The sequence below is a fragment of the Entelurus aequoreus genome, linkage group LG12, assembly GCF_033978785.1.
Source record: "Entelurus aequoreus isolate RoL-2023_Sb linkage group LG12, RoL_Eaeq_v1.1, whole genome shotgun sequence".
Lineage (NCBI taxonomy): Eukaryota > Metazoa > Chordata > Actinopteri > Syngnathiformes > Syngnathidae > Entelurus > Entelurus aequoreus.
This window is the reverse complement of record NC_084742.1, coordinates 10,232,704-10,248,380: the sequence shown is the minus strand read 5'-3', so window position 1 is coordinate 10,248,380 and position 15,677 is coordinate 10,232,704. Positions and strand designations below refer to the sequence as shown.

General features: G+C 45.6%; 2 protein-coding genes and 1 non-coding gene across 3 annotated transcripts in view; 2 read left to right on the top strand and 1 right to left on the bottom strand.

Moving 5' to 3' along the window:
- Positions 1–243: 243 nt before the first annotated feature.
- On the top strand, positions 244–2,905 carry rpl18a (ribosomal protein L18a). The gene is made up of 5 exons (XM_062066776.1): positions 244–380; positions 1,105–1,284; positions 2,392–2,521; positions 2,592–2,701; positions 2,776–2,905. The coding sequence occupies exons 1-5, from the start codon at positions 363–365 to the stop codon at positions 2,866–2,868; spliced, it is 531 nt and encodes a 176-aa protein (XP_061922760.1). The 5' UTR covers positions 244–362; the 3' UTR covers positions 2,869–2,905.
- Positions 859–993, top strand: LOC133662967 (small nucleolar RNA SNORA68). Its single transcript, XR_009828209.1, has one exon. It is a non-coding gene; the product is annotated as a small nucleolar RNA SNORA68 (small nucleolar RNA).
- Positions 2,906–5,842: 2,937 nt separating the features above from the next.
- The window catches only part of kcna1b (potassium voltage-gated channel, shaker-related subfamily, member 1b), a 26,529-nt gene continuing 16,694 nt past the window's right edge, over positions 5,843–15,677 (bottom strand). The window contains exon 2 of the mRNA XM_062064637.1: positions 5,843–8,127. Within this exon, the coding sequence (XP_061920621.1) occupies positions 6,528–7,994 (1,467 nt within the window). The 5' untranslated portion in view covers positions 7,995–8,127 and the 3' untranslated portion in view covers positions 5,843–6,527. The remainder of the gene's footprint in view (positions 8,128–15,677) is intronic.

Sequence of the window (15,677 nt, the reverse complement as noted above, 5' to 3'; positions counted from 1 at the left end):
AATACAATCTTTTAAAATTATTATAGAATTTTACGACAGCGCTTATAATTGTACAAAAATGACTCACAGGTAGACGTAGTGTTTTAAGAAAAACATTGTTTAAAAAATAAAATAAAAAAATACCATATTAAATACAATCTTTTAAAATTATTATAGAATTTTACGACATTGTATTTAGTTATATTCAATTAAATCGTATATATATATATATATATATAATTATTATTTAAAAAATGTTTGCATGCCTTGCTTCATTTTTGTTGGCGGAATTTGACCGGAAGTCCGTCCTCCTGTCGACCATTTGACGTGTGCAGTCTCCGCCCTAAGACTTCCTCTTTTACTGTGGCTGGGCGAAAGGCACCATGAAGGCGTCCGGCACTGTACGTAAAATGATAAATTCACCCTCAAAAACGGACGGGACGAAAATCCCGCGTGTAGATATTGACTTATAACGACAAAAGCTTCCCATTGTTGCTTTGATATGTGTAAAAGTTTCGTCCTTTGTCGATCAATTGCACGTTTTTTGCTCCGGTGTCGATTTGCTTCCAACATGGCGGCCGCGACACCATGTGGACGACGACGACGGCGTAAAAGAGGACTTTAGTGTAACTGGACGGAACTAGTTACTGCTCTTATTTTATTTGCAGAAAACTTTGTTTGGTTTCGTGATGTAAATTTAGCCCACTTTAAATGCCGACTTAACGGAATGCTAACGCATGCTAATGCTAACGGTTATAGTGGAATGTTTCTGTTAAATGGAAGTAAATAAGTAGGCGTTTAACGTAAGTTTTGCACCTGAACGAGCCCTTATGTTCATATATCTAGTCACATTAGGTGTAACGTTTTTTAAATGGTTTGTTTGCACACCAACCCAAAAGTCACATGATCCCAGTGATGTGATTTTTATTCTGGTGTGCAGAAAGCAAATTTGATCCTTGTCGCCTTTCTCTGATGCTGCAGTGCCTTTGAAAGTGAATTCAAGGATTAACATCGTTTGTAACTGGAACTGTGTATTTCACCTGCAGTACATGAAAGCTGCTATTTCCAGATACCAATCAGGATGCTCACAATACCTGTGTTAACTTGTCTTCTTTGTGTGTAAAGCTCAGAGAGTACAAGGTCATCGGGCGTCTGCTGCCCTCTGCCAAGAACCCGTCCCCCCCTCTGTACCGCATGAGGATCTTTGCCCCCAACCATGTGGTGGCCAAGTCTCGTTTCTGGTACTTTGTGTCCCAATTGAGGAAGATGAAGAAGGCGTCAGGCGAGACTGTTTACTGTGGACTGGTAAGTGCACTGCAAAAAGTCAGTGTTCAAAAACAAGAAAAAAAAATTAGGGGTATTTTATTTGAACTAAGCAAAATTATCTGCCAATAGAACAAGAAAATTTGGCTTGTCAAGACTTTCCAAAACACGTAAAATTAGCTAACTTCAATGAATCCAAAAATACTTTAAAATAAGTCTATTCTCCCTAATAACAAGAGCACTTTTCTTGGTAGAAAAAAAGACCTTTTTGGTCAATATGTTGAAAAATATTCTTAAATTAAGTAAATCCTAGTGCCATTATCTTGACATAATGATATGCGCTTGGCATTACATTTCTTGAAACCAGAAAACTTATACTAAAAAATGTATTGTTCTTAATGGAAATGCAACAAGGCTTGTTACTCTCAAGGTCTCCTAGCCGCTCAGGCAAATCATATTGTCTAAAAATGCATTTTTCCATCGATAACATGACATCATCGCGCCAAGTGCGTGCTGTTTCAGTCAATTAGTGTGCATATATACAGCCCGGCCCCCGGCCAAAAAAATTTTAATTGTAGTTTTGAAGAACTCTTTTGAATGTGCATGAACTATTTCTGTTCAAAATTGTTACAAATGTCACATGTTAAATGTCAGTTTACTGTACTGTGCCAACTGTACTACTTTATGAATACGTATTTTCTATTGTTTCATTGAAAATAAAACAGGCAAGGTCCATCCGTTTTAATAATGAGACAAAACTGTGTCAGCCATGATTTTTTTTTTCATGCTTGAAATAAGAAATTTTTACTTTCAAAAAAGTAGTTTTATACTTGTGAGTGTTGCCACAGCTTTGCAACAGTTGATATTCTAGTTTCAAGCATGTTTTACTCAATATAGGTCATAAAATCTCAGCTACAAGCTGTAATATCTTACTGAGATCATTTAGGACCAAAACCCTTAAAACAAGTAAAACACTATAACATAAAATCTGCTTAGTGAGAAGAATTATCTTATCAGACAGAAAATAAGCAAATATCACCCTTAGAGATATTTAATCTTACTTAGATTTCAGTTTTTGCAGTGTGTTCACTGTTGTGTGACGTTACCGATTGCCCTAAACGACCACCAGTTAACACAGGTTTTTTCCAGGTCCACGAGAAGACCCCTCTGAAGGTGAAGAACTTTGGAATCTGGCTGCGTTACGACTCTCGTAGTGGCACTCACAACATGTACAGAGAGTACCGTGACCTCACCACCTCTGGAGCTGTCACACAGTGCTGTGAGTGGCCTTTGACATTTGTGAGGGCTGTGTAGTGTGTCCAATGTCTAAAAAAATTGTCTCTTTGCAGATCGGGATATGGGAGCTCGCCATCGTGCCCGCGCCCACTCCATCCAGATCATGAAAGTGCAGGTCATTGCTGCCAACAAGTGTCGCAGACCGGCCATCAAGCAGTTCCACGTGAGCCACGCCTTCCACTAGTCAACATGTTTCACTTTATTTCCGACTAACCTGGAGCTGTTTTCCTCCCGCAGGATTCAAAGATCAAATTCCCACTGCCTCACCGGGTCCTGCGCCGCCAGCACAAGCCGCGCTTCACCACCAAGAGACCAAACACCTTCTTCTAAACGTGTGGCCCAAATAAAGTTATCTTGTGGAATGAAACATACTTGTTTTGTTTTGAATAGTCATTAGCAGAGTGCATGCTAGTTTCCTCAGAAACAAGTGGCTGACAAAGAAGCCTCCAACTGTAAATGCACACCATAAAAGTGGATGGAACAATGTGAAAGGTTAATCCTGAGGGGTATCCATTTTTAAAGACAAGAAAATCTGAGATGGATAAATGGATGATATAAAATGTATTTTTTTGTTTTCAACTGCTGTATAAATGGTTGCACTATAACACAAAGATTATATATATATATATTATTTTTTTAAGTCTAAAGACGGTCGTTCCTCAGTCTAACTTGTGTGAACTTTAGCACTTATGTGCACTGCAAAAAAGAACAAAATACTAGATTTTAGGCAAAAGTACTAAAAACTAGTGTAATTATCTGTCCATGCAGCTAGTTAATTTTACTTGGGAAGACATCCTAAATAAAGACATCTAGAAATTAGCAGGACTTCAAGCTAGAAATAAGTATTAATTGGCAATTCTTAAAGTAAGATGTTACAAAATAGTTAAGACAATACTTTGTTTGTGGTGAAAACCAAAATGTCTGATTTTTGAACAGTTATATTCTCAATTTTAATATTTTTAAACTACAATTGGCCCTAGTGTGTGAGTGTGAATGTTGTCTGTGTTGGCCCTGCGATGAGGTGGCGACTTGTCCAGGGATTACCCCGCCTACCGCCCGAATGTAGCTGAGATAGGCTCCAGCAGCCCCCGCAACCCCGAAAGGGACAAGCGGTAGAAAATGGATGGATGGAATAGGCAAATATAATTATTTCTGCTAAAATTAAGAAAATGCTGTTCAGTCAATAACTAAAAAAAATAGCTCTTAAAACTCGGGAAATTTCTAGGAATACAATTTAAAATCTTGCTTGTCCAGGGTGTACCCTGCCTTCCGCCCATGTGCAGCTGGGATAGGCTCCAGCACCCTTGTGACCCCAAAAGAGACAAGCGCTAGGAAATGGATGGATAGATGGGCAAGTGACAAATAATTTTGCAGTGGCTGAGAAAGTGTACATAGGAGAGCAGTGTTTAGTAGCTGCTGTGCTGGCTGCTAAGCTTTTCTACTGCCCCCATGTGGGTAATAAGGGAATCAGCTGGATCAATACCAGTCAATAATTGTGAAGTGAATAATTTTTATATAGCGCTTTTCTGTAGAGACAAAGCGCTTTACATAGCGAAAGTCATTACCTACATCTTTAAGCTACATTTAAACCATTGTGGGTAGGTGGGTAAAGTGTTTTGCCCAAGGACACATCGGCAGTGACTATAGGATGACGGAAGCAGGGATCGAACCTGGAACTCTCAAGTTGCTGGCACGGCCGCTCTACCAATACAGCCACGCCGATCAATGTCGTCAACATCTATAGAAATATTGCTTCACCAGGTGGACTTCCTCCCTCCCTGATGAGCCGCCTTGTTGCCGTGTTGCATCAGGGGGGTCAAAGGTCACATTTTAAACAGACAATTTCTGTAGTCATGTGACTTCGAAGTTGGTGATTCATGAGTCAGGCACATGCAGTGTGGCAGAGTGAGACGTCACGTGTTCATTTCGTCTTTTGGCGAGCATGAAGACACGCCCCCTGCAGTGCACAATGTTAAAGAGTAGAGACTAACATCAGTTGATTCCCTGCACAACGAGCACGTGCCCCAATGTTTACTAGTATGTGGCTAATGCTATTAGCATGTTGGGTCTCCATCAAGATGAGGTCAGCTGATGGTTCCAGCAGCCGGTGTGCGCATGAATATTTGATCCAAAGGTGGTGTCACATGACCAGCTGACGTTGACGTGACCGGCGGGGGTCACTGTGGGTCGGCACGTCCTGTCTGGTTCACTAACTTCCCTACTCAGCGCCGCAAACATCTGCCGGTCGTGGCGCCCATCTTGGAACAGCGAAAAGTTAAAAAAAATAAAAAATAAAAAGCTCTTTCAAAGTGTCGTTAAGTGAAGAACTTTGGTAAATTAATGTAGAACCCTTTCTGGGACATCATCGCCATGGTTCGCTGGTTCAGTTTAATCTAGAGATGTCCGATAATATCGGACTGCCGATAAATGCTTTAAAATGTAATATCGGAAATTATCAGTATCGGTTTCAAAAAGTCAAATTTATGACTTTTTAAAACGCCGCTGTACGGAGTGGTACACGGACGTAGGGAGAAGTACAGAGCGCCAATAAACCTTAAAGGCACTGCCTTTGCGTGCCAGCCCAGTCACTTAATATCTACGGCTTTTCACACACACAAGTGAATGCAAGGCATACTTGGTCAACAGCCATACAGGTCACACTGAGGGTGGCCGTATAAACAACTTTAACACTGTTACAAATATGCGCCACACTGTGAACCCACACCAAACAAGAATGACAAACACATTTCGGTAGAACATCCGCACCGTAACACAACATAAACACATCAGAACAAATATCCAGAACCCCTTGCAGCACTAACTCTTCCGGGACGCTACAATATGCACCCCCCGCTACCGCCTCCGCTCCCCCCCCCCACCTCCTCATGCTCTCTCAGGGAGAGCGTGTCCCAAATTCCAAGCTGCTGTTTTGAGGCATGTTAAAAAAAATAATGCACTTTGTGACTTCAATAATAAATATGGCAGTGCCATGTTGGCATTTTTTTTTCCATAATTTGAGTTGATTTATTTTGGAAAACCTTGTGCATCCAGCGGGGCATCACAACATTCCACGACTATATATATCGGTATCGGTTGATATCGGAATCGGTAATTAAGAGTTGGACAATATCGAATATCGGCAAAAAAGCCATTAACGGACATCTCTAGTTTAAACCCACCTTGACCCGTGCCAAAGAGTCATGTGGGGTCACCAGGGCCAAATTTTAAGTTTAATTAATTTGGAGGCCCCCCACCCTTACAAAATGAATGCACCGCAAAATAATCTGTAGATTTCCAAGCTTTATTATTAGGACGAAATGAAATGAACAGTGTCTTTCAACAATGGAACAATGCTCTTTCATATCACCTTTTGGAGGCCATTTCTCTGCCTGCCTTCTACCGCCGGCCGCTAATTGGTCAGAGGCTGCGTGCTGTCAATGCCTCGGGGCGACTTGGCGCTCTATGCGGCCACTTTGCGAACGTGGCCCCCTTGCGCAAAACCCACGCACGCGCATGTTCTGCGTGTAAGGCGCCGCGGCCCTGGAGGTCAACGCGTTTCATCACTTCCTGTTTACGTGAAAAGACGACATCACCATGAGAAGAAAGACGATGAGGCTGTCACATGATGCAGGCACCTGGGCGGTGTCAGCGCGTCCGTGTACGTCTGCGAGCGGCGCGAAGGCACTTGGTGAGACGACTTGAAGGCACTAAACGTCAGAGAAGGACAAAAGCCGCCATCCTGAGGCAACCTCTGACACGCGCGCACGCAGACAGCGATGAAGATGAGGCCGCATGCTGAAGAAGAGGGGTCTACACGTGCGTTGCCATGACGACAAGCACTTACCCCGCCTCCTCCAAATGTTCACAGAGAGTTTTTATTTAAGGAAGTCTAAAAGTAGGACTAAACAAGCAATCAGCGACATGCTAATGAGGCTAACACTTTGATGCTAGCGTCCTCAATCAAAGGTGCTGTTACCGTGACAACAGCCTCACACGTCCGTCAGCAGCTTGGCACCGTCCACACAGTTCCGGGTTGGCGGCGTGCAGTTGGCGCCGCGAAGGTTAGCCTCGCGCAGGTTGTCGATGCTGTTGTCCACGTACTCGGACTTGCTGAGCAGCGAGGAGCCGTCGTCCGGCGCCAGGTTCTGTTGGCTGACGTGGAGCAGCTGGGCCTGCTCCTCGCCGTCAGTCTCGCGGTGGTAGAAGTAGTTGAAGTTGGACACGATGACGGGCACGGGCAGAGCAATGGTCAGCACGCCGGCGATGGCGCACAGCGAGCCCACGATCTTGCCGCCGATGGTCACCGGGTACATGTCGCCGTAGCCCACCGTCGTCATGGAGACCACAGCCCACCAGAAAGCGTCCGGGATGCTGGAGAAGTGCGACTCGGGCTCCTCGGCCTCGGCGAAGTAGACGGCGCTGGAGAAAAGGATGACGCCGATGAAGAGGAAGAAGATGAGCAGGCCCAGTTCGCGCATGCTGGCCTTGAGGGTCTGACCCAGGATCTGCAGACCCTTGGAGTGGCGGGACAGCTTGAAGATGCGGAAGACGCGCACCAGGCGGATAACGCGCAGGATGGCGAGCGACGTGGCCTGCTCGCCGCCTCCGCCACCACCACCGCCGCCGCCCCCTTTCCCCTCCTTGTCGTCCGGGTCGTCGGCCAGCTCGGTTCCGAGCGTGATGAAGTACGGGATGATGGCCACCACGTCGATGGAGTTCATCATGTTCCGGAAAAAGGCCATCTTGCTGGGGCAGGCGAAGAAGCGCACGAGGAGCTCGAAGGAGAACCAGATGATGCAGAGCGTCTCCACCATGAAGAACGGGTCCGTTAGCACGTAGCTTCTGTGGCTACGGGTTGAGTTTCCCGCCGCCCGCCGCCGCTCGCCCGCGTCCTCCTTGAGCTCGGGCAGCGTCTCCAAGCAGAAGATGACGATGGAGATGAGGATGACCATCACCGACACGATGGCGATGCCCCGCGCCGGGCCAGAACTCTCCGGGTGCTCGAAGAGGAGCCACACCTGCCGCTGGAATTCTTTATCGGGCAGCGGGCGCTCCTCCTCGCGGATGAAACCCTCGTCCTCGCGGAACTTCTCCATGGCCTCGGCCCCGAGCTCGTAGAACTTGATCTCCTCGGAAAACATGTCCAGCGGGACGTTGACGGGCCGCCTCAGCCGACCCCCGGACTGGTAGTAGTACAAGATGGCGTCAAAGCTGGGTCGGTTGCGGTTGAAGAAGTACTCGTTCCGCAGCGGGTCGAAGTAGCGCATCCTCTTTTTAGGGTTCCCCAGGAGCGTGTCCGGGAAATGCGCCAAGGTCTTGAGTTGCGTCTCGAAGCGAAGACCCGACACGTTGATGACCACGCGCTCGCAGCACTCGTGCACGTCGCACTCGTCGTCCTGAGGGTGACCCGGCAGAGTGGCGCTCTCGTCCACGTTGTCCGTGGACACCACCGTCATGCTTGTGGAGGGGGGCGTGGGGCGGCGGGGAGGGGGGTGGGGGGGGGGGAGAGAGAGGGGAGGGTGCAGGACAGGAAGTGCAGGTCAGAGCGGCGGGCTCCTAGTCCATCATCATCATCATCTTCATCATCACCTGCAGGAGGCAGACATCTCAATGCGTCCTTTGCTGTCACTCAAACGTGCACGCGGGGGTGGGGGGGGAGGGGGGGGGGAAATCAGTATTCACTCGTGCTCGCGCTCCGCGTCGTCAAGGTGTTGTTTTCCCGCTGGACCCGCGCACGACCGGGCCGAGTCCCGCCAACCGGCGGCTGACAAACATGCTGGCCGTCACGCGCACGGAGCCCGCAGCGCAGTCTCCCTCCTTCCTCGGCTCGGTGGTCTTTCTGGATCGGAACCGTCACAAAATCCGGCAGCGGAGCGCGAGTCCGTGCACGCTCATTGGAAACATATTGTCGCGTGGAGGAGGGAGGGGCTAGGTGGAGGGGAGAGGGAGTGGGGGGGGGGGGGGGGGGGGCGATACGACGCATTGCAGACTCACTTTTGGCGCCACAGTGAGAGAGCGTCCACGGACTGATCCGAGACCAGCGGCGGGGAATATTCCTGTGTTGCCATGGCGACTGTGTCACACACACTTGCGGCACGTGAAGGTCACATGACACGCTGTCAGTCACCTTGTAAGCGCCCGCCCTTCCGCGCCGGGAGGTCACCGTGCATGACCTTTGACCCCCCAGAGGATGCAGCTTCGGAGTGTTTTGACGCGTGCAAAACGCCAGCTCCTTCCCACGCGCCCCGGCGAGGACGCCGATGCGAGCGGCAGCTGCGGCGGCCCCCATTCATAAAGGCTGCTTATATAACGCGTGCGGCCCCTCGTCGTCCGACGCTATTTTTAGGCGGCGTAGCATGCGGGGTAAAGAGCGTGGCCGAGTCGCCCTTGAAGACTGCCATGCGACTTAAGCGAGCAATTATTAGCATCACGTCACGCCAACAGATGATGGAAGGACGTCCGAGGGCCTGTCAAGATGGCAGCCGTGACCGCGTCCGACAACAGAGATGGCTTACACTGAGATCCTGTAGTTACAACAAGAACAACACCGTCGCCGTGACGATGACGTCTTCCACTACATTTTAACCTTGGCCTTACACACATACACTGTTTAACACACATTCACTTACATACACAGGCGTAGGTACACTTTAACACATCAACACTTCTACACACCTACACTTTATAGCAGGGGTGGGCAATTAATTTTTACCGGGGGCCGCATGAGCTACCCGAGCACTGCTGGAGGGCCACATCGACAATATTTCAATTAAATTTTGCTCAATATTATTTTTGATATATACCGTAAGATAAATAATAATAATAATAATAATAATAGTAATACTTCAACATAGTGTGTGTAACAGCATTCCATGACTAATATAAATAAATTAACATGAATAATAAATGACAGTAAAATAAGCACACGTATGACTGAGGAGTCATAGTGTAACTTTGTGTGGTGTTTGAGTTGTCCGACTTTTTGTGTGGCCTTAAACGCACCAGTGGTTTAGTGCTATGCGTGTTGGTGACAGATGACAAGTTGGTTTTGGCCTGGTTTGTACGGCAGAAAATGACTAGTTTTTCGAGATAGAATTGTTTTACTCATGTTTTTGGTGTGGTTATGTCCGAATATAAACAGTTTTGTTCAATAAAGTGATCGATATAATTCCTGTCCTCGAAGCATCTCGATAGACGTTACAATAATTGAACGGTGTTCAATTGAACGGTGTTTAACGAACACCATTAGGGCCGCTTGTTGTCACTGTCACTCAAAGTTGCATTGCAAAATTACATAGAATAAATATGTTTATTTTGTTTATAATTCAGATGGGATTTGATTTGGTGCGCGGCATATACTTGCTGCGCGCAGCGGACGCTTGAGCAGTGCGCAATTGCGCAGGCACGCACCTTAGGTGAGGGGACGTTGCTTTGCAGTTCATGTCTTGTTGAAAACACGGCATTCCTCATCAACTTTTTTCTTTTTGGCGTCTCGGGTGTAAACCGTGCATCACTTGTCGCTGCATGTGCACCTTCACTCGCAGGTTACACACGGACACACGCCCATAAATAATACTTTTCAAAATAAAAGCAGCACAGTTGTATTGCGTGCAGGACATAGATGTTTTTTCAACTTTATTTTGTAATTGCAGTTGTTCACATTCACTCACAATCACGCATACGTCCACACGGAAGTAATACAAATAACGATTTTCAAAACAAAAGCAGCACCGTTGTATTGCACACTCGACATAGATACTTTTTAAAATTTATTTTGTAATTTATAATTGGCCTCACGCGGGCCGGACAGGGACGCACAAAGGGCCGGATGCGGCCCGCGGGCCGCAGAATGCCCAGGTCTGCTTTATAGTCATACACTTTGACACGTGTGCACATTTACACACACATACACCCATAGGCGCCAATTCCGTGGTTGCTTCGGGGCCCGAGCACCCACGTGGAACTGATGGCAACTTTCAATCTTTAAAATAATTTACAAAAAATCAATCTTGTTGTTGATTTAACACACTTTTATTCCGTGGCCTTTAACACTCTGTGATCTCCATCCTGCTATGGCATCCCATAATGCACCTGCTGTGAACCTGTTTCTATGTTTTATTTGTTCTGTTTATTATCGTGCTCTGTTTGTGTTGTGTTGTGTTGGCTCGTTTTTCTTGTGTTATCTTTTAACCTGCCCATTGTACAGCACTTTGGCTACCCCTGTGGTCAATTTTAAATGTGCTTTATAAATAAAGTTGATTTGATTTGATTAGTTAATTTTGTGGCGAGTTTGGTCCGTTTTACAAAATAATAAAGCCACACATCATATGGGATATTAACTTCACTGAACGTCTATTTTTTTTTTAAATACACACACACACCGAGCACCCACTGGCAGAAATGTAGATCGGCGCCTATGCATACACCACCTTGAAACACATGCACCTTTACATACAAAACCCAAAACCAGTGAAGTTGGCACGTTGTGTAAATCGTGAATAAAAACAATGACTTGCTAATCCTTTTCAACTTATATTCAATTGAATAGACTGCAAAGACAAGATATTTCATGTTCGAACTGAGAAACTTCATTTATTTTTTTGCAAATAATCATCAACTTAGAATTTAATGGCAGCAACACATTACAAAAAAGTTGGCACAGGGGCTTTTTTACCACTGTGTTACATGGACGTTCCTTTTAACAAAACTCAGTAAACGTTTGGGAACTGAGGAGACCAATTTTTTAAGCTTTTCAGGTGAAATTCTTTCCCATTCTTGCTTGATGTACAGCTTAAGTTGTTCAACAGTCCGGGATCTCCGCTGTGGTATTTTACGCTTCATAATGCTCCACACATTTTCAATGGGAGACAGGTCTGGACTACAGGCAGGCCAGTCTAGTACCCGCACTCTTTTACTATGAAGCCACGTTGATGTAATACGTGGCTTGGCATTGTCTTGCTGAAATAAGCAGGGGCGTCCATGATAACGTTGCTTCGAAGATAGTTCGAACGTTGCTTCAGAGATGGCGATTCTTCAACTTTCTCAGTCTTTTTTGCCACACGTGCCAGCTTTTTTGAAACATGTTGCAGGCATCAAATTCCAAATGGGCTATCATGTGCAAAATATAAAGTTTTCCAGTTCGAACATTAAATATATTGTTTTTGCAGTCTATTCAATTGAATATTCGTTGAAAAGGATTAGCAAATAATTTTTTTCTGTTTTTATTTACGATTTACACAACGTGCCAACTTCACTGGTTTTGGGTTTTGTATATACACCTTTACACACATACGCTTTTACACAGGTATACCTTTTGCACAGATGTACTGTACACCTGTACACACAAACGTGTACATTTTTACACCGATACACTTTTACATACATACACTTTTACACTTTGACAAACTTTGACACTCTACACGTGCACGTACCTATACACACACATACACTTTTACGCACGTGTACAGTTTTACAAATGGCAACAGTTTTACACACACACCCTTACATTATGGCACTTTTATACACATACACTTAGAACACATCTACACTTTTACACACATACGCCCATACACTTTTACACACTTACACCTTTACACACGTACATTTTTACACAAACTTGTACCTCTGTACACACAAACACGTACACCTTTACACACGTCAGGCCAAAAGTTTGGACACACCTTCTCATTTCAATGCGTTTTCTTTCTTTTCATGACTATTTACATTGTAGATTGTCACTGAAGGCATCAAAACTTTCCAGTGACTAACTCTTGAAGCTCATAGAGAGAATGCCAAGAGTATGCAAAACAGTAATCAGAGCAAAGGGTGGCTATTTTGAAGAAACTAGAATATCAAATATTATCAGTTATTTCACCTTTTTTTGTTAAGTACATAACCCCACATGTGTTCATTCATAGTTTTGATGCCTTCAGTGACAATCTACAGTCATGAAAATAAAGAAAACGCATTGAATGAGAAAGTGTATACACAAATACACACACATGGTCGAGTCGCCAAAAAGTTAAATTTTGGTCTCATCACTCCAAATTACTTTGTTCCAGAAGTTTTGAGGCTTGTCTCTGTGCTGTTTGGCGTAATGTAAGCGGGATACTTTGTGACATTTGCGCAGAAATGGCTTTCTTCTGGCGACTCGACCATGCAGCCCATTTTTCTTCAAGTGCCTCCTTATTGTGCATCTTGAAACAGCCACACCACAATTTTTCAGAGAGTCCTGTATTCCAGCTGAAGTTATTTGTGGATTTTTCTTTGCATCTCGAACAATTTTCCTGGCAGTAGGTGGCTGAAATCTATGCTGGTCTACCTGAATCCTTCATTTTCCACTTCTTAATCAGCGTTTGAACACTGCTGATTGGCATTTTCAATTCCTTGGATATCTTTTTATACCCCTTTCCTGTTTTATGCAGTTCAATTACCTTTTCTCGCAGATCCTTTGACAATTATTTTGCCTTCCCCATGACTCAGAATCCAGAAACATCTGTGCAGCACTGGATGAAAGATGCAATTGGTATGTCAGAAGCCCAGAAACTCACTGACCTTTTATACACACACATTAATTGCAAACAAACAGGTCACAGGTAAGGATTGTAACCTTGATTAGTTATTCAAACCTGTTTGTGTCAACTTTTGTGCATGTCATCAGATCAAAGTCACTGGGGTATGTAAACTTTTGATCATGGTCATTTGGGTACTTTCTTTTGTCATTTTGATTTAAAAAGAGTAAACACAGTTGTTTGCCAATATATAGCTTCACACAACCATTAAGCATGTGTGGAAGAAATGTTTTTGTGTTATCATTCATATTCTCTGAAGAATGGCCAAGAAATCATAAATTCTCCCAGGGTATGTAAACTTATGAGCACAACTGTACCGGCCCCCAGACACATTTTTTTCTCTAAATTTGGCCCCCCGAGTCAAAATAATTGCCCACATTTGTGGGTGTCTAGAACAAACAGATGAAATGAATGAATCATTGCATCGCTTTTTACATGATTCAGTTCTCGTTGGACCTTTTGAAACCATTTCGGAACAAAAACAAAGAGGTACTACGGCAGAAGGACGACAAACTAAATATTCTTTCAAAAGTAAACGTAAAAAAACATAAGTGCTGGCCAAAAAAAAAAGTGCTGGCTAAAGAAGTGCTGCATCCTGTTTTGTTTGTGGGTGTGCTGGTGGTGACAGTGCACACCACATCTTAACATGATGCACTAAAATGCAATAATAAGCAACGTCATCATTTTGTGGGCATTATGGTCAATTGTCAAAGTATGGCGTTCATGGTTTGAAATATATAATAGAAGGACAAATCCATAATTGTACATTGGGCAGGAGGAACCACTTCTGGACTTTCTGCTCAGGTGCTTTGGACGTGTGTGTGTGTGTGTGTGTGTGTGTGTGTGTGTGTGTGTGTGTGTGTGTGTGTGTGTGTGTGTGTGTGTGTGTGTGTGTGTGTGTCATATCTTCTGGAGGGGATGAAAATGTTAAAAATATTGACAGACTGCCAAGCCTTTGGTGATGCTCCCATGCTAAGCGAATGTGGGTGACATAAAGGAGGCCAGAAAGACATCCGATTGGCTGATCAATATTTGCGCTCAGGTGCAGTACAGGCTGTGACTTCCTGTTGTGTGCATGCAAAGATACGCTAAGCTGAGCTAAGATAGGTTAGGCTAGGCCAAAGAAGCACATGAAAAAGCTGAGCGGGGCACAGCGGTGTCTTGTTCTGTGCTTATGAAATATTCACATCATGCAGGCTGGAAGACGACACGCAGGATCAAAAGCTCAACCTCGGTGACCTTTGACCCGCGCACGGACCCGGTCTGATTCCGTGTGACATCACGGAAGGCGCGTCCGCCTGCCGCGTCTTACACGCCGCAGCCGAGACGCACGTGAGCTTCAACATGCGCATCTTCCACACTTGTCATTAACCTCCTTGCGGGGCCGCACTCCAGGCTCATTTGCATAAGACAAATGGCGAAGAACTACAGCACCACCCGCTGGCCTGTGGACGCCACAGCGTGTCATGTGATCAGGGCTGCATTTGACTGGCAACAGGAGTGTGTTACTGAGTGTTTCCATGGCAACAGTGGGTCTATCAAATATCCGAGAAATATGACGAGTCATGTGACATCTCCTTCACGGAACAGACGTCCTCAGACGCCCATGGAGAACCCGGGAAGGATGAGGGAGGTCATGATTGGACTTGTGTGAAGAACATGTTGACTTCCTGTGTGCTCATGTCTTCCCGAGGGCCTTTGTGCGCTCTGGAGGGGCGGGGGAGTCTTGTGATTGGCTCAAGCCTCCTGCGCTCCCATTTTCCACCCGAGCGCTCATCCAGCACACACGCACGCGGCGCTAAGCTAACGCTAAACGCTCCGAGGCTCCTCGCAGCCTGCGATGCGAATCGAAACGTTTGCCTCCGTGTTGTCAAAGACAGACAGCAGGGGGCGCTGTCAAACGCACGATTCAGTCACATGACTCAGCGGCCATACATCAGCCCACAATGCATTGCAGCCAAACAGGGGGCGAGTGGAGTTTAGACAATGAGGCTTCGATGATGTCATCACTTGACGGAGCGCTTTGGAAAACACACCTGCTAATGTTTTAAGAGCGTGCACGCGTGTGTGTGTGTGTGTGTGTGTGTCTGACAAATATTTTTTTAATGTAATCTGCTCTGAATCTGACACTGGGAGTGAACACCTGACATGCACAAATTGTTGTGGTCATCTTCTTTTGAAGTGGACCAGAACCACTGACACACGCACTCACACCTGAGGGTGTCTGCTGGTTGTTAGTGGTTACCTGTCGCTATGGTAACTGCCTCCGGCAAACCTCCGGTGGCGAGAAGTACGACTCGGCTCTCTGCGGCTCCCACGCACACGCACGCGGGTCGTCCTCTTAAACAACAAACGCGATGTGAAATGAGAACAGGCTCCACCCCCCGTTGCCCCTCCCCTCGTCTCCAAATATGGTAGAGCTGCTTGAGGAACTTTATAATGACATCATGTTGAGTGTGTGAATCTCGGATTTCTGACTGGACCTGAACTCACCGCCTGTCAGCCTGAATTAAAGCAGCGTTTGTGTCACGCTGCCCTCAAGTCAAGGACCAGTGCACAACCCACTGG